The following is a 25627-nucleotide window of genomic DNA, read 5'->3' on the forward strand; positions in this document are numbered from 1 at the left end:
GAGTGCCACTTGAATGGTTCAGATCCTACCTCAGCAATCGACAGCAAAAAACAAACGTTGAGAACCATATCAGTGCAGAGGGTTCCATGAAGTTTGGAATACCTCAAGGAACAGTTTTACGACCAATTTTGTATTCGATCTTTGCAAATGTGTTGTGCTCCATTCAAATTCAAGGTAGAGTTATAGCCTTTGCTGACGATACAGCACTCCTTTTTCAAGGAAAAAACTGGAAAGAAGTGTTCCAAACAGCAGAGATAGAACTCACAAAAATCACTAGTTGGTTAAAAAATAATTTATTGTCATTAAATTCAGAAAAAACAAAATTTTTAGTTTTTTTTAACAAATAGCACAAAACCACACATGACAACAATAAAGCTTCATAATTGTGATAGAAATAGTAACAATAATTGTAATTGCCCACTAATAGAACGCTCTGACAATATAAGGTATTTAGGAATAATAGTAGATGATTCATTGAAATGGAATAAGCACATAACATATACAACTGCCAAAATAAGGAAGCTTATATACAAATTCTATCAATTAAGGCGTATCATAGACAAAGAAATGTTAAAAACATTATACTTAACATTAGTTGAATCTCTTTTAAGGTACAGTCTGTTAGTTTGGGGTGCAGCTAACTTCAGTTTTGTAGATCCATTATTTAAAACTCAAAAACGCATTTTGAAAATAATGGGAAACAGGGAAATCCAGTTTCCAACTGTAGAATTATTTATAGAAAATAGAGTACTCAGCGTTAGGCAATTGTATATATTGATGTTATTAGGGTATATGAAAAAACATCAAAATAGGAACCATATCATAAATCATAGCCATAATACTAGAATACGAGAACGTTACAATCCAGAAGTACCAAGAATGAATACAGCATTTGGGCAAAGATCACTAGGATATTTAGGGCCTACAATATCTAATAGAATACCATTAGAAATCAAAGGAGAGGAAAATTTCAATAGCTTCAAAAGAAAAATTAGACATTGGTTATTCAGTATTGGGATACAAAGTAGTTAGGAACTAATAGTAAATAGGATTTAGATTTAAGTAGTATTCTTTTTAAATAAGGTAATTTATAGGTAGAAAATAGTACCTCGGTTTAGTATCTTTGTACTAGGTGATGCTTAAGGTAATAGATATAGTTTTAGATTTTTTGGAATTTTTGTATTATCTGTTGTAGCATAAATTAGTATTAATTTGATGATAACCTCGACACATGTTTTATGTAGTGAGGTATCATTTTGTAAACCTTGAATTTGTTATACTATTGAAAATGTATGAAAAAATATGTAATGTGTGAATTTATGAATAAACTCCTCTGGATGTGTTGTCCAACATCCAGAGAAATTATTATTATTAGGCATTATTATTAATTACTCAAACAAGGTAAATTTCATGATAATGAACGCGAAAACTTCCCTACTAGCCAAAGTTGATACATATCATGCCAATTAACTGAAAAGCACACTGAAAACTATACTGAAAATAAGCTGAAATATCTTATTTTATTCAGGATTTATGGTACAGGAAATAATGCAAATTATTGAAAAAGTCATATCATTGTCGAATGTTAAAATGTTGATTAAAACTTGTGAATATTGTCAGAGAGAAATCAGGTGATTTTCTTAGGATCACCACTTGATGCATGCTGTTTGTGAATTTCCTCATTTTGAAGGTGTTCATTCCAGATATTAGCAGTTTTGAACACTTTATCATGGAACTTACCTTTTCGAATTTATACTCATTCAAAGCTTATAAAATGGAGAAGTTTTTGAAATATTGAAACCACTATAATTACCCGGAGAAAAATCGAGAAAAAACGGTTTGAAATTTGACTTTGAATTTGAAGAATAGCATTTTTTCAAGTTTAAGCCCTAATAAAAAACTACAAAATATTTAACAACGAATAGAATTACATTAATCTTGTTAGAAATGTTTTTCTCTTTCCAACAATACCCTTGAAATTAAAACTCGACCAGTAGTTTTCCAGTTATTGAGTATTTGATGACCGGAAGTAGGCATATTCTGAAAATATTGAAAAATCGATATATCTCGAAAACTAAGGTCGATAGAAAAAAGTTTACTGAACATTTTTTGTCAGAAATGTCGAGTTGAATCTCTTTTAAGGTACAGTCTGTTAGTTTGGGGTGCAGCTAACTTCAGTTTTGTAGATCCATTATTTAAAACTCAAAAACGCATTTTGAAAATAATGGGAAACAGGGAAATCCAGTTTCCAACTGTAGAATTATTTATAGAAAATAGAGTACTCAGCGTTAGGCAATTGTATATATTGATGTTATTAGGGTATATGAAAAAACATCAAAATAGGAACCATATCATAAATCATAGCCATAATACTAGAATACGAGAACGTTACAATCCAGAAGTACCAAGAATGAATACAGCATTTGGGCAAAGATCACTAGGATATTTAGGGCCTACAATATCTAATAGAATACCATTAGAAATCAAAGGAGAGGAAAATTTCAATAGCTTCAAAAGAAAAATTAGACATTGGTTATTCAGTATTGGGATACAAAGTAGTTAGGAACTAATAGTAAATAGGATTTAGATTTAAGTAGTATTCTTTTTAAATAAGGTAATTCATAGGTAGAAAATAGTACCTCGGTTTAGTATCTTTGTACTAGGTGATGCTTAAGGTAATAGATATAGTTTTAGATTTTTTGGAATTTTTGTATTATCTGTTGTAGCATAAATTAGTATTAATTTGATGATAACCTCGACACATGTTTTATGTAGTGAGGTATCATTTTGTAAACCTTGATTTGTTATACTATTGAAAATGTATGAAAAAATATGTAATGTGTGAATTTATGAATAAACTCCTCTGGATGTGTTGTCCAACATCCAGAGAAATTATTATTATTAGGCATTATTATTAATTACTCAAACAAGGTAAATTTCATGATAATGAACGCGAAAACTTCCCTACTAGCCAAAGTTGATACATATCATGCCAATTAACTGAAAAGCACACTGAAAACTATACTGAAAATAAGCTGAAATATCTTATTTTATTCAGGATTTATGGTACAGGAAATAATGCAAATTATTGAAAAAGTCATATCATTGTCGAATGTTAAAATGTTGATTAAAACTTGTGAATATTGTCAGAGAGAAATCAGGTGATTTTCTTAGGATCACCACTTGATGCATGCTGTTTGTGAATTTCCTCATTTTGAAGGTGTTCATTCCAGATATTAGCAGTTTTGAACACTTTATCATGGAACTTACCTTTTCGAATTTATACTCATTCAAAGCTTATAAAATGGAGAAGTTTTTGAAATATTGAAACCACTATAATTACCCGGAGAAAAATCGAGAAAAAACGGTTTGAAATTTGACTTTGAATTTGAAGAATAGCATTTTTTCAAGTTTAAGCCCTAATAAAAAACTACAAAATATTTAACAACGAATAGAATTACATTAATCTTGTTAGAAATGTTTTTCTCTTTCCAACAATACCCTTGAAATTAAAACTCGACCAGTAGTTTTCCAGTTATTGAGTATTTGATGACCGGAAGTAGGCATATTCTGAAAATATTGAAAAATCGATATATCTCGAAAACTAAGGTCGATAGAAAAAAGTTTACTGAACATTTTTTGTCAGAAATGTCGAGTAGAATCTATAGTCAACGGCTGTTACAACCTTGATGGGACACCCTGTATACATCTGCAGCTCTTGGTACAGAAATGCATTGAATGCCTACATTAAAATCAGACATCAAACTTTACTGTTGAAAGTGTAGGCTAAAAGAGAAAAAAGCTACTGTAAGTGTTTACTAACACAAATTGCAAAAAATTCAAATTGAATAGTTTTCACAATTTAATCATTTATTTAATTTTTTTGAGCGTATATGAATGAGTAATTTTTATAAAAAGTATAATATTTCAATGAGGGCGAGAGCTGTCCTATATTGTTGACTTTTGGCATACTGGCATTTATCTTTCTTATGAATATCATATCTGCTGGGAATAGAATTTATTTATTCACAGGAGAGTACTCAATTTGAACGATTTTATAGGAAAATGGACAAACCTGGACTCTGGCTCCATTATGAGTGGAAGGCTTTCAGGAGCACGCATATGAGCTCTTTGCTTAGTGGTGGGGGAAACAGCGACATAGTTCTCCGGTTTGGCCATCCTCAGCATCATCGATTCAACTCGAAACTAGAGAGAAAAACAATGACCTGCTAATCCGTTGCACATCAAGCTCATTTTAATGATGTATGTGGAAAGCTTAATTGGAAATATATAATTTGAAATTGGTGTCATAGACCCTATTTCATGCCGAAGGGAGAGTTTCTGATTTCCTCTTGAAGCTGGATTCTCACAGAATAGTGATCATATAATTCCCATAAGTTCTAATATAATTATTCTAACTTGCTTGGCCGGGCCGAGTGAAATATTTCAATAAGTACTCATGTGAATTACATTTTCATTTTCCACTGCCACTTTTGTAGTGAATCCAGCTTCAATTTTTCAATTTAATCACTAACATTTCAGAGATGAGAGCACGCTAATTAGTCCAGTCACTACCAATATACATTGGTGCTTAAGTACATTCAACAATAATTTTTTCATTTTTCAACCGAATTTGACTTATGATACATGATTTTGAGCCGCCATGGTGAGATGAGAAGAAAGAAGTGTAGTATGATGAGATCCAAGCATTGTGTCAAAAGTTATAAGTGTTTGAAATTTTCATCCTTGATGTGTCTTTATGCGCCACTAGGAAATACTGAAATGAAGTTCCTCTAACGGATGATTCTCATAGAAAATGATCTCATGAGCTCATATCATCGAGCGAAATATCACTGTGAGGAAAATTTAGTTGGTGATGATGGTTGAAGCTAAAAATTGGGTGTCTGGAGCATTGTTGTCAGGTGAACTTGGAAATCTATATGAGATTTAGCTCTACCTGGTCTCAGATTGTAGATTACAAAATTACGCCCAGAGGGATTTTGAATTATATACATCTAAATGGAAACAATCGGAAGACATTGTTGATCAAAAACTAAAATTCATCAAAGTTAATTCTTTCTTAAAATTTACTCATTTTTGAAAATTATAATTTAATACTCATTGGAGATAGACAGTTCCGAATGATCTCATTTTATTCAGAATTTTATAAAAAGACTACAGCAAATTTATCTGTCCGATTACTGGATTTGGCGGAAATAGCTTAAAACTGGAAAATGAACCGAGAATACGAGGTTTTGGTATCTAGCACAAGGAAATTTTGCATGAGAATATTGGTTCTGGACTTCTCTCATGTATCCAAATAATATATTGAAAATCATAACTACAATAGATATTGCAAGCACACCCATTTTTTTGTCTATATTGACTGGACTAAATTGGTAAACGCTAAGGTGGAGAAAGATGGAAACGAAGGAAGGAGAAAAAAGGAGAGGAAGAAAGAGAAAAAGAAGTAAAGGTAGGAGAGGCACCTACAGGAGTAAAAGGTAGGAGGTAAAGCGAGGCTCTTACTTTCCAGCAACTCTTCAATCTCGTGAATTCAAATGATAACCCATACTCATGAGCCCAAGATTTAAAACATGCTTGTGGGACCGGCGAACTCTGAGAGGCATCTTCTTGGGAAGATATCTAATAGCTAAGTGAGCAATGATAATTACTTTACCTGAGAGCCACGAGATAGTACTTCGTAGAATTGAATACCAAACAGTCGGGCAAGTTCGCTTGTGCGCCCGATCAGGTCCAAGTGGTCAAGGATCTCAGCCACTCCTCTCACTCGCACCAAATAGTGCTCTACAGCCAACCACCTACAAACAATCAAAACAAAAATTTTGTTCATCCTCAAAAAAAAGGAAGGATCAGTTTTACATTTTCAAATAATAAATTAATGTTAATTTCCAACAAATTTGCTGACATTGAGCTTGAAACAATAGCTACTTTTTAGTTAATTTAATAGTTATTATAGAAAGTTAATTTTGAAAAGTTTATGATTACAATTTGTAGCCTTTTTCAATATATAATATCAGACTGTAAAGGAAGGAATTGGCTTTCACATGTACGGTATGAGATAGGATATACACGTTGACGCATTATCACTTATGAACTAATTAGCTGATTAACTTGCAATTTTACCGAGAATGATCATCTTCTTATTTTAATTTGTATTAATCGATTAATTCCAATTTAATAAGAAAAACAAATTTATTCAATTTGTGATTCGAAGTCTACGCAACAATAAAAGCCCAACCAAACAGAGTGTTCTCCAAGTGAATCCGTAGCGTAATTGGTAGTACGCGTGACTCATGAATGAGAGGATGCGGGTTCGAGACCAATCAAACTCATGTTTTTTTTTTGCTGACAATCTTCAACTCTGATGAAGATTTCCCGTAATCTTGACAAAATAATAAATTAGTTTATTTCTTGATGTTTCCTGGACATGAAAAGATTGTATTTTACATCACAAATTTTTCCCGGTGCAAAGCACGGGTTACCTGCTAGTTTATAGCTTACATATCTAAATTTTTGTAATCGATAATTTTTTTCTTTATCAATTATTAATTTTGTTTTTCGAGACATTCCCTCCACACAGGCTTAGGGTCAGAACATAGTGGAGCGGTGAAGGTAGAGTGAAGCGGAGACATTTAAATGAACAGTATGCATTATTTTCAACTATGCTAATAGCCTATCCATCTCAGCTACCCTCCACATTCGCCACGACACTACTTTTTGAACCTTGACCTGAAAACAAATGCTTTTGAAATTTTTTCTTGATTTTTTTTCCTGTATTTTGTATATTTGTTCTTCCATGTAAATGAAGTGTTAGGAGAAATTCAAAGTAGTCATCACCTGTATAGTTGCGTTCTGTGTTCCCACCAAGCAGATAATGATCGAAATGAGAATAATGGTATCCTTCGACGCAGTACATGGAACATCATGTTTTCAAATGTATAGCTCTGCAGTGCCACCTGTGCATGTGATGCAATATTTAAATTATGTAATAAAACGTTGAAAAAATGAAATAAATCAAGATAGAATGGAAGAGGAGACTCAAAAATCATAACCCCGTCTGATAATTAAAATGAGTTTACCATTTCACAGTGGCGAATTGTTATTATTATTTTTCGAGGAAAGGCATATTATTCCAACTATTAACAATAAACGAATGAGACACAATCTCATCTTAGAGCTTCTATTGTATATGTGTTACTATTTATTAGAGAATTGATATGGGATACAGTTATTCGATGTAATGATGTTATCAATATTGATATGGGATACAGTTATTCGATGTAATGATGTTATCAATAGCTCAACATAGATTATGAATCAACATAGTCTTGAGATGAATATTGATAATTTGTTGAATTATGAAGACTTGATTGCTTGAGGGTGAAATTTTCAGCGTGAGAAGAAGAGGGAGAACAAGGAGAAGGAGTAGGAGAAGGTGGCTGCAGGATGTGGAGGGTGATCTGAATAGGATGGGGATTCGTGGATGGAGAAAGATGGCGAATGACCATAACGAGTGGAGGCGTGTGACGGATGAAGCCAAGGCCCACACAGGGCTGTAGTGCTAAGAAAATAAGTAGTATGAAGACTTGATTATTCAGGAAGAAAAATGATGAAGTTATTTTCTATATCTGGGTTGATACCGTAATTATAGATGAAATTCACATGAAATATTCTATTAGAAAAAATAGAACAGCCAATGACAAATATATAGTAGAAGAAAGTTCTATACTTGACAGGAATATTTGTGAATAGTGGGCTAAATTTTCTGCGAGTTGAAACAAGGAAATTGACAAATCGAGGATTTTTCTAAGAGAAAAAACTTGTTCTTCACCAAACGGTTTTTTCCCTAGTATATTATAATTTAATAATCTATTAAAGATTTTCTGATAGAAAACTCCGAAGTTTTTGGAATTTTTCAACTAAACCTCACCAAGTAGGCTAGAACTATTCCATAGTAGAGTAACATCATCTTAGTAAAGGATAATTTTATGAATCATAAATATTGTAAATTGTAATGAAAAATTATAATGATTACAAATGAAAATGAGCTGTATTCAACGTTTATTTTTTACAACATTAATAAATTGATATCATTTAAAATATTATTTTACTGTATTTGAATTTATGAAAATCATTGAGATTTAATTTCTACAAAGGAGATTCAAAGAATATTGAGACTAAAAAACTCAACTCAATACTGTATATGAAAATAAACTCTAAAATAGATACGGTAGTTAAAACATTATCTGAAAATGAATCCTGGACCATTTTTAGAATGAAATGGAATGAGTTTGAGGATATGTTGTGAAAGGATTATTCCAAATAAAACAATATTTGGAAGTCAACTACATAATCTATAATATGATAAAGGAAAGAATTGGTTTATACACATAAGGGGTAGGGAATTCACGAATGACGCATCATCACGTCTGAACTACTGGACTGATTAACTTGAAATTTTGCATATAGATTCTTAATTTACCGAGGATGGTTATAGGCCTGCTATTTTAAATTCTTCAAGATTTTTGTGGATAAAGTTTTCAGTTTGTCAATTTCTGTCAAAATCTATTTGTCAATTAGACCCTTGCTGAGCACGGGTTACCAGCTAGTCTATAATAAATAACAGAGGAAAGAATCGGCTTAGACATTTATGGGATAGGAGATACACAAATGACGCATCAACACTTATGAACTAATGAACCGATTACCTTTACATAATCTTTAGGTTTTACATAAAGATTCTGAATTTACAGTGGACGGACATAGGATAATTTTCATTGTTATTAATCAACTAATTTTAATTTAATAATTAAAACAAAAATATTCAATTTGTGATTCAAAGTTTACGTAACCAGCTCAACTAAACAGTTTACTCCAGGTGATTCCGTAGATTAGTTGGTAGCACGCGCGAATCTTAAATTTTTGCGGGTTTGGTGAACCCATTTTTTTGCTAGAAATGTTCAACTCTGATGAAGATTATTTTGAAAAATAATTTATAATCATGCTATTTTTCTATGTTTCCTGGACTTAAGGAGATTTCGTTTTACAACACAGCATTTCCCCCAGTACAAGGCACGGATTATCTGCTAGTGTTGAATAATAATTGCCAGTTGAAAACTAATTGATTTGAGATTCAACTGTCAGACAAGAGTGTGTGCCAATCGTTATGGGAAATCTGTACAAGTTGCAAAGTCGCCAGCCAACCTCGTGTCTCATCAGCCGCCATACATTGAGCACAATGCGGCCGGCTAGGCGAATGTCCTCTGCCAGCATGCCTTGTTCGTCCTCGTGCCTGGCAGCACCCTCTGCTCCCATCACACGCGACAGCTCCACGTTCAGGTTCATGCCCACAGTGTAGGCGCGTTCTATCAGATAGCCCCACGACAGCTTCTCTATCTGAAAATGTATGACAAGTACAGTACGCGTCCCGTAGCTTTGCCTCCGTGATTTTGAAACGGCATAAAGGCAAGGTATGGTTCGCGGGGTATTATTCACGGCTTTGCAAAAACATCAGGCTTTAGAGACCCTATATGGAGGAAGCTCCCTATTCACAGAGATTCTTCATGAATGGGAGAGTTGCAACGTATCACCAACAATGGAAAGAGCATGTTGAACGAATGTCAGCTGATATGCTGTGTTGTGCTAAAATGACGTAACACCAAAAAGCTCCTTGTGTATCTTTTCGGATGCAACATGGCGCTTTTGAGAAGATACAAAGGAGCATCTTTTGCTTATGGAAAGATACATTTCCAATATTGTTCGATGTTTTTAAACAGGTAGTATTGTAGTCTAGTGGGCCCTCCGCCGATAGGCAAAGCTACAGGATCCGGACTGTAGTTAATTACCATTAATTAATTTATCAATAATCACTCCAGTAAATTCTAAAAACCTAGGAAATTCATTGACAATAATTTTTTATCGATAATATTAGCAGAGTACATTCGTCAACGTAATTGGGCTATTGCATTAACAATGATCGATTTGAGAATATCTAAATCTTTGGCGGCAGACTTGTCGTGATTTGATTTGGAGCCACAATTTGAAATCAATGGTTCTTAGGATTCTTTGGTTCAAAGGGTGATTGGAGATTTAGTGTGGTATTAACATTCACAGTTATGTACTGTTGTTAATCTCAAAATTTTTATATTACACTAGATGAATGGATATTTTCTATTATTAATATGTCAACATTAATATTATATAAAATCAATTAGACCCACCTAGAACTGTATGTCCACTCATCTCTTCATCTCTCATTATCATCAGTCTCATTACCCACGCACAAGTCTAGAGCTTATGTGGCATGGGCATCACCCTCAGCAAAAAAATATATGTCAATAGACTGTGAATCTATAAAGATTTCAAAAATAGAGCACAAGAATTTCCCAGCACGAATCTACAGTTCATCTACCGCATATAAAACAGCAGCTTTCTAAGAACGGAACTTTGTTAATGCTTGTTCATTGTACATCATTACTATAATATTTTTCATCTCGGATCACGGGAGATATTTTATAAAAGTTGAATGAAAAAGACTAAGAAATTGTCAAAAAACCACTGATTTATTGATAATTAGAAAGACCGGTTTCGGTTATTACACCATTGTCATTTTCATTCAATACGAATAATTACCACAATATCAACTTCTCAACTACACAAAAAGTTTTATAAAAGTAGTGAAATAGACGAATTGACAAAAATAGTAACAAGTATATTTTTAAACTTCATTTCAAATCTACATTGAGTTTTCAATATATTTGATTGTTTACAATAGATGAAGATATCCATGAAGCACTAACTGCTTGTTAACTGAAAGCTGATGAGGTTTCAACACATTTTCATCACAGGTTCAACCTTCGAGGAGACCAATTTTATTAGGAATTGATTAAGTCTACAAAGAGAAATTAAGAAACTACTAAGCAAATTAATTTTTATCCTTGAAAGTTGAATATAAAGATGTAAATAGAAAAATGGAAATGTAGATGCATATGAGTTGATCTCTTTGTGTAATGAAATCCATTTTTAATATGAGACATCTCAACAGAAAAGATCAAAAATGAAAAACTCACCTCATATCCGATGAACATATCAGGATCCCACCTTCTAATCAATTGGACCAGAGCTACCAGCAGAGCCATCTCATCCGAAACACATGTTACACACACTGTCTCATCTTCTGCTACAACATGGCCAACCGCGATTATCCCTAAACAACAACAATTAATGTGGAGATTTTTTATGTAATTAGGTAATTGAAATGATCAATAATCAATAATCTTTATTCTTGTCATCGATTGCATATACTAACAATATACCGTACCGCTAACACATATATACATAACATTAAACATGTATACATATATGCATTTACAAATATGATATAAACAGTCAGATGCTCACGTTATGACTTAGGTACTCGTCAATTGTATAAAAAGCCTGTTTTTTGAGCCATTGTGCTGCTAGTGTGGATATGAACTTTTTTGTGGTAATTTTTTTATTGTTGTCGGTAATTTATTGAATAATAAGTATTGTTGATAATTATAGCTTTTGAATGTTTTTTGCAGTCTGATGTATGGGGTGATTGGGTTATTTCTATTTCTAGTTCTATCTATGTTCATGCTGATGGCTATGTATTGTTAATAGAGTAAGGTTTTTTAAAATGGACCAGGTTACAATAAATGTACATTGAAGGGAGAGTCATGATTCCAAGCTCGATAAAACTATATTTACAGCTTTCAACACTCCTTACTTACCTACCTAGACCAACAATAAAGCGAATGACTTTTTTGCCAGATAAATGCCTTCTTCATATCACTTGAGTTACCCCAAAGATGGAGCCCATAATTGAGATTGGAATGAAACAAACCATAGTAAGTCAGAGTAAGTACCTCCCTGCTGACACAATATTTCAGTTTCGTTAGTAGGTACATAGCTCTGGACAGTTTCTTACGCAGATACTCTGTGGTTACTCCAACTCAATTTACTTTCTAGGATAATACCCAGCAGTTTAATCGGCTTCAGGTACTCCTGGTGCTCCCTGCTTAAATTATTTCTGAGCGTGAATAGAATATTTAAATTAATGCATATGATCAAAACTCACAAACTAAATCGGTAACATTTAGTCTCAAATGAGTATGATATGATAGAAGATTTTTTAGAAAAACTGGGTTTCAATACCAAGAGGAAGATCCCGTTGTGTCTCTCCTCCAAAAAGTACCATGCGTACCGTACTATAAGAATTTTCATTTACACAACACGAAATACAAATGTATCAAGAAAACTAACAGAATAATCTTCTATAATAATTATACTAAAACAGAAAAACCACGACGACTAATAATTCCATGATTAATGGGAAAAATGGACTAAGTGAGTTGTTGGGTATAAGTGGGTGAGTGGTGTAAAATCTTTCCAACTATTTAAAATTATAATATTTTAAGAAGAGCAGTTACTTCATAACCATGATATTGAAATATTGTGTGAGTTTCTACGTTTCATAAAATTGGTACTAAGAATGAATTAAGTTCTCTGTTATTCTCAACAAATTCTATGGATTTCTTCCGACAAAAATGTGTTTTTTCACATTTTGAAAACTATAAGCTTTTCTACTAACTTTTCTATACAATTCCTGGTCTATTATTACCCTATTTATGTTTTTTTTATGATTTCGAAATTTTTAGCGCTGATTCAAGCTTGGAAAACAATCGAAGAAATAGAAACTTTCAAAACCCTAATACATTCTATTCAATTTTGAAATATCTAAACTGCCACTAACCTGTCAGCATTGTTATATTATCAGCTTGTTCGGGGACATCATTGACAAAGTGGTAGAAAACAGCTCTTATAGCATCATTTTCTGGATCAGGTAAAAGATCACCACGAGTTTGAACGTGGAGTTCAAGAATCATCAGAGTTAAATACTGGTGCTGAAAAAAAGAATTTGGTAAATGAATTGAATCACATCGTAGAACAAGAACACTTATATCTATACGGAATAAGATTAAACAGTTATTTGACGGATAAAAAACCAGGATAAGATCAAAACAATAGACATTCAAATTCAAATTTATTCACACTCATAAATACATATACAGAAACCAAATAGAGTCTAGCTTGACAAATACAACAATAATCCATCTAAAATTTAATAATAGATTGTAAGTAATAGTATATAATATAATATAATATAATATAATAATATATAATATAATATTAATGTGAACAATAACTGCTCACGAAGTGCTTCATGAAGCACTTGTCCGTGAGCAGGAGTTGAGGTTTAATCGGATATAGGAGGAGAAAAAGGCCTACACACACACACACACACACACACAAACACACACACATTCAATCACCATCATCAAGTAATTTTATTGATTGATTGTAGCATTTCCTCTCTTTAAATATACTTATATTATGAAATGTAGTTCAAACTGCGAAAAAATGGGAGGAAGAATCACCAGTATAATTTTTTTCAACATAATTCATGACAAGAGAGGGAAAAAATGAAAAATAAAAGATGAGACATAACAGTGATAAATAAAACAATGTTTGCAGATCAAAGCTCAAAGCAAAGGTTAAACTTTAAAGGATACAGAAGTAATACAGTAAAAAGGCCATACTACACTTAAATTCATATTCAATAATGGATTAGATATTAGCACCATGTGTTTCTCAGCTTACTACTTTGAAAAAGTCTTCTACTTCTAATGGTGAATGAAGCCATAGCCAACTCTTCGTTTGTTTTAGGAATTTCTTGAGATTCTGTAGCTTTCTAATCTCATCTGGGAGAATATTAAAGAATTTAGGTCCAAGGAATAAAAAGCATCTCTGGAAGGTAGTGCTGTTTGGTTTGGGGAGTCTGATTAGCATCCTTGTAGTTTGCCTAGTTATCTGCTGATTTTGTTCAAGATTCCCCATTTGATTCCTATCCCCACTCATTTTATAAAACAAAGATAAAACTTTCAGTACATACATGTATCTGAAAGGTAGAATTCCAAAAAACCTGAATATTGGGAAAGTATGCGTTCGTCTATTAGCTCCAAACATTATTCTAACAATTGATTTTTGTAGGACTATAAGATTTTTAAAATGAGACATGAAGGTAGATGCATAACATGAGATTCCGTATTCCAGCCTACTATTGAAAAAAGAGAAATACATTACACGAAGAATATTTACAGGGAAGAATTGACGCAGTTGATAGAAAGTCCTAACCAAGTATAAGAGGTACCCTTTTACTTTATTCACATGCAAATCCCAATTTAGACTTTGATCCAATATTAGCCCAAGGTATTTAATAGAGTCAGATTGTTGAATCACCTAACAGTCACAACTCACAGATCTGCAACCAACCTGATGATACCTGACAGGATCAGTGAAACTGAATGGTGATGATAATGAAAAGTTTATATAGGAAGTCTTGCCCCGCATTTAGTGCTAGTTTGTTACAGTTGAACCAGCATCGCAAATCAAACAAATCCATCTGCATCATTTCATGCAGTTCTTCTTCATTTTTAGCAGAATACGCTAGGGCTGTGTCATTGGCAAAAGATGTGATTGATCCAAAAAATGTGTGGGAAAACAAATCATTTATGTAGACTAAAAACAATATAGGGCCCAAAACGGATCCTTGTGGAACGCCGTATTTAACTGTTGTCAGCTCACTATCACAACCCGAAATAGACACATACTGCTTTCTATCCATCAAGTATGATTTTAACCACATGTTAGTAACACCACGGACACCAGCAGCATGAAGCCTATTCAACAAGGTGCTGTGTTCAACTGTGTCGAAAGCCTTTCGTATGTCCAAGAATAGACCAGATGTTCTATTTTTATGTGGTGTGTTGATGCTGTGATAAATATCTGACATAAACTTATATAATGCCTGTTCTGTGTTCAAGCCCTCCTGAAATCCAAATTGGTTTCTATTAAAATAGTTCACTTTATTGAAAAAGCTCATTAATCTTTTTTAAAAAGTTTCACTAGAATTTTTGAGAACACTGAAAGCAGTGAGATGGGTCTATAATTTGAAATTTCTCCATTCGATCCACTCTTAAAAATAGGTATTACCTTAGCTGTTTTTAGATTTGATGGGAAATGGCCATTCAAAAAGCTGGCATTAAAAATGTGACAAAGAACAGGAACAATAGCATAAGCTATAGATTTTATTAAACTGGAGGAAATATTATCAGGACCTGGAGATTTTCCATTTTTCAATTTATTTATTTCAGTTAGTAGTTCTTGATAGCTAATAGGATTTAAGAATAAAGAATTTTGGATAAAATCACTTTTAAATTTTCTATCATAATTTTCTCTCATGGATTCATCTGGGTCATGTATTGAAGAAACTATTTCATCAGATATATTTATGAAGTATTCATTGAATTTGTTAGCCAGAACGTTTCCATCTGTTATTAGATTATCTCCACAATGCAGATGGATCGACTTTCGTTTGGAAACTGATTTACTGCAATGATTATTTATAATTTCCCATTGTTTTTTTACAGGAAAGGTATTCAAGTTGGAATAAAATTTAATCTTTTGATTTTTTATTAATTCATTGATGTTATTTTTTGCAGCCAAGTACTTAGCTTTTAATCTCTCATTTTGGGGAGATTTTCTATGCGCTTTATAGAGTTTATCTCTATGCTTAATTGCTAGGCAGAGCCCATCTGTCATCCACGGTTTCAGACGCTTAACATTTTTGACAAGCCTCTGGCTTGAACGAGTGCACTGCTTTATATACGCCAGCAGACTATCCATGAACACAGAAAACTTATCATCAACACTGTCGCAAGCATATAAGTCAGACCAATCATGCTCCATCAACAAGTCCGTCAATTTTTTTACGTCGATGATATCTTTAAATATGGGAGTAGCATGACCGGTCCGGTCTCCAGACACAGACAATGAAGCCGATATAACTCTATGATCAGTAATCAGCGATTCAATGACTGAACTCTGAATTATTTTTTTCCTGTTAAACTTGGATTTATAAAATATGTGATCAATGCAGCTTGAGCTAAGGTTTGTTACACGAGTATCTACATCTATCAGTGATTGGTAGCCATTGAAATGCATGATTTCCATGTAATCAAAAGCCCCAGCACTACTCAAGTCATTTATATTAATGTTAATGTCTCCAAGAATCATTGAGTCACCTTCATATCCTAGATTCTACAGAAAATGGCTCAAACTATTCAGGAAAACATCTAATCCAACAGAGTGCCATCTGTACAAACTCAATAATCTAAATTTGAAGTTGGATTTTTTCAGAGTGAGTAAAATAGAATCGGCTCCATCAATCCGTGATTCATCTCGCGAACAAGAAAAACCTCTGCTAGACGAAACAAATATCATGATACCTGATGCTCTACTTATATCACTGCCAGTGGAGTAATTATCATATCCATCAATAATATAAGGGTTCGCATCATTTATCGGTTGGAACCATGTTTCTGATAGGACAATTATATCAGGCTTCACTTTCCAACAGTTTATGTACAGTAAAAAGGAATCAAAGTTTCTGTTCAGACTACGAATATTTTGATGCAAAATTGTAATATTATCACCGCATGTTAGAAAACACGAGTTAACCCTGGTGATATCCTCCACTAATTCACATGCATTAATCATTTAGAATTTTATTTTCAACCAATATATTATGGAGAAGGTAATGCTCAATGCTAAAATGTAATACGGAATCAATTATAATGGCACACATTCGTACAACATTCATACAAAGAAAATAAAAAGATTAAAGGAAAGAGAATTGTTCGAGTACTCATAGATTAAGGAATCATTTCGTAATAAACAGAAAGAGAGAATATCTTTCATATCGTTTTCAGAAAGAGAAAGCAGTACTGACATGCCAGCCTACCAAAGTTGAAGGGTGGGTACATAACAAAAAAAAAAAAGATAGCCTACCTACTGTAGTTCACATTCAGATTATTTAAAAACATTAGCATACCTATTCAATATTTATACCATTTCAATTTTGTTTAATTTAACAGTATATATAATTAATGTAAACTCCAAAATTGTCTGAGTTGAATTTGATTAATTTATTTGAATAAAATAAAATATACATGTGTAGCACTGTGAATAATATTAAATCATAATAACTCATGTAAAATCAATGGAATTTGTTATTTTAAAAATTCAGTATTCATTCCAATCATTTCACATGAATTTGCCAAGATAACCTTTAATGTAATACGTTAAAGATTTTTAAAACACGAATCAAGTTGTTCCAATTTGTTTGGCAGCAACCACTCTTCCACAGAATTGTTGCTTATTGAAGACTAGAAAAAAATATACTGGCGGAGGAGAGTACAAAATAGAAAATTCTATAAATTTTACACGATACTTGATTCAATAAATATTCAGTCCTTTCTATTCACACTTGATTTTTTTAAATGACGCAGTAGGCCTAATTACTTATTGGGAATTCTCATTGAATTCATATCAAAAGGCTACCTTCTCAAGAGTAAAATTCATTTCCATGAATTCCAAAAATTGTAAAGTAATTAATGATTGAAATATATTGATGATTTGAAATATGATATATTAATGATTTGAAATATATTTTATTAAACTTTATTTGGAATAGAACAATAGATGCCGTAGCAACTGTACCTGTATTTGTGGACGAGTCTTTTGTAAATTATCAATTCGGGTAGGAAGGCCACTGCTGGTACTGTCTGAATTATTACAGGCCTCTATTTGGAAACTGCACGATAAACGGGTCTTCTTCTTCAGCTCGGCTTCCAAGTTATTCCTAGTCTCTTCAGAAATGCAAATTGAACTGTCCGACAACTGCAATATTTTAAAAAATAAATACCTATGAATATATTATTATAGTCCATCCAGTTGTAAATAATTTCTAGAATGATTGTTGATTATTCTTCTACTTGCGACATGGGAATCATGATCGTAAAGAAAATAATAAACATTATAGGCTATTCTAGTCAACCTATTCTTGTGTAATGTTTTCTCAGATAAAGCAGGGTTTATTATTTCTATAGCACAGCTTAAACATTTGAAGATAACAAGAATCAACACTTTATAATTAATTAAAATGAGTTAACTGAGAAAGTGTTAATAATGTGTAGTTATTACTGCATCCACTCGAAAGCTTTCCAATTTCTTGAACAATAATAATTACAGAAAGCAGCTTATTACTCTTCTTGATTTCTATCTCTGATTATTGGCCTACTTACTTTGTTGCGTTAATCCTGCTGAACAGTCAGAATCTGATAGTTGGAAAATGAAAAAAGTCGAGAGAAAGTTGTAAGAAAATATGTCTCCGCAAGTGCCACCTAAATGGCACCACAAGTGCCTTCCCCAGAGACGAAGCAATGTCACAACAATATGAGTAGTTACTTTTCTTCTACTAGAACGATTTACTAACGTTGCCGGTAAGAACTACAATTCTTACAAGGTTGTGCTCAAATACATAGCGAAAACATCAAATACCGTATTAAAAACGTTGTTCTAAATTACAATCTACTGTAGCAATTTATCTATAAATGATTATTAACATGCTAGTTATTGTGTAACATACTGTAATTAAGATTTAAACGTGGTAATGCGTTTGCAATGTGATCCTACAAAATTACGGATTTCGCCTGTGGCAGCCTGCAGATTTGGCCTGGCTCGGCTCGGCTCGGGCGACATCCGTGAGTGTGTAGTCAATTTTCTTCCGAGCCGAGCCAGGCCAACTTCGTCCAGGGCTTCTGGTGCGGCTCGGCTCCGTGAGTGTGTAGGCTCTTCCGGCCGGGCGCGTGTAGTTACAAAAAATCTAAATCACCTAAAAATCGAGATAGCAAAATTTTACTTTCAGATTCGGATTCAGCGCCCTCGAATTAGTAAAATGGTTCGCGGTAACTCTAAAATAGTCGAAAATAAAGTGTTTCTCCCAAATTTTTATCAAGTTAGCTGTAGAATAAACATATTTCATTTTTTATTCAATAAAAATGAACTTATTTTTTATTATTTTTGTCTACTTGTGTGGAATTTTATTGATTTGAAGAAGCTGAAATCGAATCAAAATTTTTTGTCTCTATTTTTACAGGAAAATATTGAGTATGGCAACCTTTTTCGATTAATGGATTGTCATAGTATTTGAAATCAATGAATAATATAAACCTCTTACACACGATGTAAAGAGTTCCATACTGTTCTGAATGGGAGCTGGTTAGGCTTTGCAGTATTTATTTTTGAGGTCCCAGCTTGAATTTGACATAATGTATTTAAATACTACCAGTTGACAACAATTCTCTAGAGAGACAGATATTGAACTATTGTGATTAAATGAATGTGGAAATTGAATAAGTCATAAATTGAATAAGTCATAAATTGAATAGAAAATCATTTAATGTTCACACTTTGAATAGTGGATAAAAAGTGACTGAATTATTTTAAAACCATTTAAAAATTTCTAAAAATCATTTAATGTTTACACTTTGAATGATGAATAAAAAGTAACTGAATTTGTACATTCAATCAACATGAATATGGAGAAAATAATCAACATAATAATAAGGAGAAAATGGAAGTGAAAATGGTCAGAGTTGAATTCACAAAGCACATGCATGTGTGCGCTCACCCTTCAGAAACTCTTGTTATTTTTATTGTTGTTGCTTCTTATTCAGCATGAACCAATATACTCTGGTATTTTTGTCCTAAGTTGCCGATTGTATATTTGAAGGCTCTTGAATAAAACCAACCAGCACTATTATTTTGGCCAAAGAATACTTTTGCATTAACAGTATTTAACTTTGTATGTCATAAATTTATAAGAAATATACAAATGGAAAAGAAAACAGTTTATCCAACTTGTTAATGAAGAATTATATTTCTATGAAGAAATTTATTTATCTTTTATTTTATTAGGTGATAAGTTTTCTGATTTCATATTTGGATTCATCTTTTCAAAATTTAAAATTAAAAAAAGCCTTTTTAAGTTTTAAAATGATCATGTTTAGACCTAAATCTTCAAGTGTTTAAAAACTTTAAGGCAAAAACCTTTTTGCCTGTCCCTTTATGAGCAAAAAATTATCTTATTAACCTAGTAAGTTTTTACTACGATAATAGAAAGCTATAATAAAATACAGCCATAACTCCCTTGTTTTCGGTTATTTTCGAGAAAGGTACTTACGCTTTAAAGAATTTGGGGATACTGAATCCAAATCCCAAATCAAAATTGCTCTATCTTCATTATTGGCCGATTCAGATTTCGGTGGAGAGGATAGACTTGAAAAGTATGGAAGGCGGGCGGGACTCGCGTTGCTCACAAGTGTGTAGTGATTTTGCACCGAGCCGTTCAACGACACACGCCAAATCCCTAAGTGTGTAGGGCCGGCCGGCCCTTAGTTATACACACTGAATACGGTACACATATTTCTGCAATGTATGTATCATTACCTACACTCTGTCAAAGTTGTTGTATCAGAGAACACCCATCATCATTCGACGAAAAAAGGTAAAAATTTCGCAAACATAATAATCTCACCTGTAGTTCTAGTTCTTCTTTTTGAGCATGGACAGCATCAGCTTCATTCTCCTGTATGGAAGACATGGCAGCATAATTTTTCAGCAATTTTGCGGAAGATTTCTTCAATATATCAGACGATTTTCGTTTGGTGCGTCGACCCGGTGCAAGGGGGACCGGAGTACAAAGAGGGGTGTCGGTGAGAGAGAGGGAAGTACCGGGCGGACAGTCACTGGGGGTGCTGTGAATTCGACTGGGGGGTGACATGGGGGTCAACACAAGCGTGTTCTGTTCCTCATCTGAGCCATAGTCCTGGCCAGGACTGCATGCCACAATTAATCGCTCAAGTTTCTCGCTCTTGTCCTCTGTTTCCGATTTTTTAGTTTCTTCTAGTTTCCTTTTCACTTTCAACCATTTTTTAACTTGCATGCAAGATGGTGGTCGTTTCAATGGTATTAGAGATACTTGTCTATCGCCGGCTAGAACACTCAATCCTTCCACCTGAAGACTTTTCAACAGATTATTTCTGTACATACAGAGACCCCTTGAATAAGGCCCATCGTACTCTTCAACATCAATAGCTGTAAGACTTTTCAATTTCAAGGAAATTGGACCCACCTCTGTTGATGCCCTATCTGAGAGATCACTACAAAACGGCTCTGGATTCAAAACTTTGGTCAAACCGTACTGAGTTAAGGAGGACAAGATTCCGTCGTGAGATGGCGGCTGAATTTCAGGAATGAATGTTTTGTACTCCTTGTCACTAACTTCACAACTGTCATCGCCTGAGACAATTTCATAAATGGTTTTCTCACTATCCGAGTCATTTTCTGGAAAATAGACACTTGTATTATAAAAGCTTAAAATTGCTTTATCTTCTTTTTCATCAGTGGAACTATCACTACCATAAACGTTAGCATTGCACCATGGTTGGGTGGACGATGTGGATGGTCCAGGTATGCTCATATACTTATCCACTGTATCTTTACTTTTAAATGTAACCGGATTAACTGGTAAGGCATTCCTATAGGTAAAACTCCTTTTTTCAGAATTATTATCATAATTTTCGGAGGCATTCAGGAATGACTGATCATTAATATTTTTTTCATCTATGCTCTCAGAGCACAAACCTATCGCTTCTGAGTTGGTTTCAACTCTCTGAGAAGTCTTGTCTTGAGCAGCTTTAGATAAATTTGAGCTTGCCAAGTATTCGAAATCATCTTCATCAGGTTCTAACTGTAAATTCACTGCCTTTTTCGGTTCAGGTTGCGATAGGACCTCCCCCTCCCCGAAAATATCACAATCATCACTTCCCGAATGACTATGTGATGAAGTGGCATCAACAGGATTTCGGATTCTGAAATTCAAAATAAAAGAAAACTCAACATTTTGAAATAAATTTAATTTTATTCAAAAACTCATAGTTATCAATTACAAGAACAAATTGATTCTTGAAACAAATTAAAAACAAAACGAAACTATCTCAAACAAAATAAGAATGCAATATTCTTGAAAATGTTCAACAATATCAAATAATAAAAATTAACAGGTATTCTTACATACTGAATCACATTTCAAACTATTGACATTTATTTGGCATTGAAGTGAGCTTCTTTTCTTCAACCAAGAGAATATTAGTTTCAAAAATACAATTAACGTACTGAAAAATAACCAAGACTCACAGTAAACTATTGATCATATTTGGTAATAGATCAACTCTTACGATAAATGAATGTTTAATTAGAAAATACAGAATATTTTCATGGTATTTAATGCCAAATTTAAACATAAATTACATACATAATATGAATGTAATAGAAGTTGATTTCTCAGATCCAAAATGAATAAATTCCTTCAAATGTTATTACATCAATTTTTAGTGAAGAATGGGTGTCTTGGACAACTAAAAATAATGTACTATTTTGTAGATAAAAACAAAGCCAAGTTAAATTATACAGTTATGAAAATAATAATAAAATGAAATTGATTGATACGGAGCCGTGACCCCACAACCATAACACATTATTATGCATCAAACTCATATTTTTTCGTCTAGATTTTTAATAATAATCATTAATAATTTATTTAATAATAGATAATTCATGAAGGACAAATGTTTATAGTTTGGAATCGCGAAAAAATAAATAAAGAGGAAAAATAATTACGTATATATCAATTGCTCATACATAATGTAACTGAATAGGGAATGAATATAAAAGTTGATATTTTTTCAATTAGTATTGTTCGATAAAAAATCGTACTAAAACGTTATAAATAATTGAATCAGTTTATATTTTGTACCCTAAATTTTATTTATGCTATTTTATTGATTCCTTTAAAACTACATTATTGGCTCATGCCATTATTCAATACAAGAAAATACAATATAAATTATGGTTCTTCTTTGCTTGAGGGTGAAATCTCATGACTTCTCAAAGCCAAATATAAGTATTTATACAAATTCAACATTATTCTAGTGTGAAAAAGCTTGTGATAAATTGTAACAGTTGAATCGAACTGCATAATCGACCATTATAATTTAATGCTAGCCAAACACTGGAATAGCTTATCACTCAATCAGGCCTCATAGTTTATCACACAGCTCACAGTTGTCTCTTTCATCAGTCGAGTGGAATCAGAGCATTCTTCCAATATTAAAAAAAATAATTATATTTCTCTACGCAAGAATAACACAATCTGATATCACATTGTACCCTAATAGAGAATTATTTACATTTATAACATATGGTATAAATATTTTAATGAATAAAATTTGGTACAATCCATTCATTCACAAACAATTAATCAAGATCACCATGAAACTATCGTGTTTTTACAGGTAAATTTTTACTCATTTACTTATCTCAAGATATTTTGATTGTAAAATTATCCTAAATGTTTCGGATAATTAGGTAACTAATTATAGAATAAATGAGAATTGATTAATTATTCATTATAATTATTATCACATATGAAATAAACTCACACATAATGTTTTCTTCTGATAACACTATGTATCATCATACTCGACTTGATCAATAATGAAAATTAACTAAAATATTTAGAGAACTTGATAAATGTGATACAAGGGACCAAGTACATGAATTGGTATTATTTCTAAGATGAACATAATATTATAGTGAACAAGTACAAACAAGTGAACCACTTCAACTAAAATTACTCATCTAGTATTCGAACTCAATTATAATTTAACATGATTAAAAAAATGAAAAATCTGTCAGAAAGTGGTCCCGGGCACGTATTCTTGAGACTTGGTAATATAATAAGCAGAAATAAAAAAAAATATTGTCCTAAATAAACCTAAAATAATGCTTCAATTATGTAGGTAGTTTAAAAGGGAGGTATGAAAGTTCTTTTCAATGAATAAGATCAATAGGCTAGTGAAAGCTCCATTGCAAACAATAAATTAATAACATTCGGAAGTTTATAAATAAAAAATGTAGAAAAATCGGTACTTACATATTTATTATACATTTCTTCATTATAGATTATAATTATTAAGTTTTCAATGAATAAGATCAATGACTTAATGGAAAGCTACTACCCAAACTATAAATTAATATTTTATAAAATAACAATTGTTGAGAAATAAGTATTTATTCTTATTAAACACTGTAGGTTATTTATTTTTATTATAAGTAATTATTATTGAGGTTGCTAATGAATGTAATTAATGTGCGTGAATTTTCAAGTTCATTTCTTGGTGGAGGGCAAAATCTTTTTTGTCATGTAAACAAGTTTTAGATACTTTAAAACAACTTAAACAATAAAAAATAAGAATAGAATTGACAAAATTTCAAAATAATTCTTGAAAAGTCAAGCACATAACTAGTATTACACGACACTAAATCATAAACTACAAAAGTGAGAAAAAGCAATCTTATGTTATCTTATGAAGGCACTTAGATATCATAAAAAGGGTATTACTCATTAAATGCGATAGATGTCATCACAAAAATATTCCGTAAAATCTATTATGGATAATGGTTATATTCGTAAAAATTAAGAATGATAATTTAATAACAATAGCTGATATACGAATATTTTATGCATGAATGTAGTCAATGGTATTTAAGTTTGAATAAAAAATTACTCACTTCAGTGGTCTGAAAATATCTACATATTTATGCCCATTTAACAATGTGTAATATAAAAACTAAACATTGGAATCTTGAGTTGATAAAATAATAATTATATCTAAAATAAATCTTCAAAAATAAAAATAATGATTTATACATTTAAATACTTTGGGGCTATGGGGCTATGTATTTATATACTTAAGCAAATACTAAATGATAATAAACAAATGATTGACAATTTGATAAATATAAAAGGAAGATATACTTGATTGAGTAGAGTAGAGGCCACTCACTTTGAATAACCAGCCAAGCAGTGTGACGAGCTGGCAGATGAGCCGAACAAGATCCTACAAACAAAAATCAACTTCACATTATTAAGAAGCATAATATACAGTAATAATGTTTACTCATTGATATATTGATAATACAGCATAATAGGAATAGAAATAAAAATAAAAATCTCAGTACCCTTTTTGAATTATTTAATCACAACATATTTCGGACATTGATGCCATTTTCAAGTGATATGAAGTAAATAAATAATACTGCTGGAAATTCTTATTTTGATCATATATGTATTCATATGATTATATGTACTAAAACTATAAATTGTGGATTTAAATTAGCATAATTCTATCAAAAATGGCATCAATGTCCGAAACATGTGATTAAATAATTCAAAAATGGTACTGAGATTTTTATTTCTCTTTCTATTTCTATAAAAAGTAGCCCTATACAGAAAAGAGATAAATAAGACAGCATAATAGGCTATGTATGTTTCAAAGATGTTTGTCAAGTTATGTTTAATCTAATAGAATTTCTAAGGACTGCAAAAAATCGTAAGACATGGAATCGATGTGTAAGTACTGTAACTAGACTAAGGGTTTGGTCAGTTCCTTCTCGGCAGTCGGTAGGCCTATCCTCCCTTCGAAAACATGCTAAGTGAGAGCAGAATATGATCGATAGAGTTTAGTTTTTGATTGAGCGTATTTTCATTGATCAA

At 32.3% G+C, this 25627-nt stretch overlaps 1 protein-coding gene across 1 annotated transcript in view; it reads right to left on the bottom strand.

Moving 5' to 3' along the window:
* LOC111048559 (DNA polymerase zeta catalytic subunit) overlaps positions 1–25627 on the bottom strand; it is a 72976-nt gene that overhangs the window by 17847 nt on the left and 29502 nt on the right. Inside the window, 10 exon segments of the mRNA XM_039432572.1 lie at positions 4076–4206; positions 5681–5822; positions 6862–6980; positions 9229–9420; positions 11094–11230; positions 12800–12950; positions 17668–17847; positions 20546–21762; positions 21765–21881; positions 24918–24971. Coding sequence (XP_039288506.1) covers positions 4076–4206; positions 5681–5822; positions 6862–6980; positions 9229–9420; positions 11094–11230; positions 12800–12950; positions 17668–17847; positions 20546–21762; positions 21765–21881; positions 24918–24971 — 2440 coding nt within the window.

The sequence above is a fragment of the Nilaparvata lugens genome, chromosome 7 (assembly GCF_014356525.2).
Source record: "Nilaparvata lugens isolate BPH chromosome 7, ASM1435652v1, whole genome shotgun sequence".
Taxonomy (NCBI): Eukaryota; Metazoa; Arthropoda; class Insecta; order Hemiptera; family Delphacidae; genus Nilaparvata; species Nilaparvata lugens.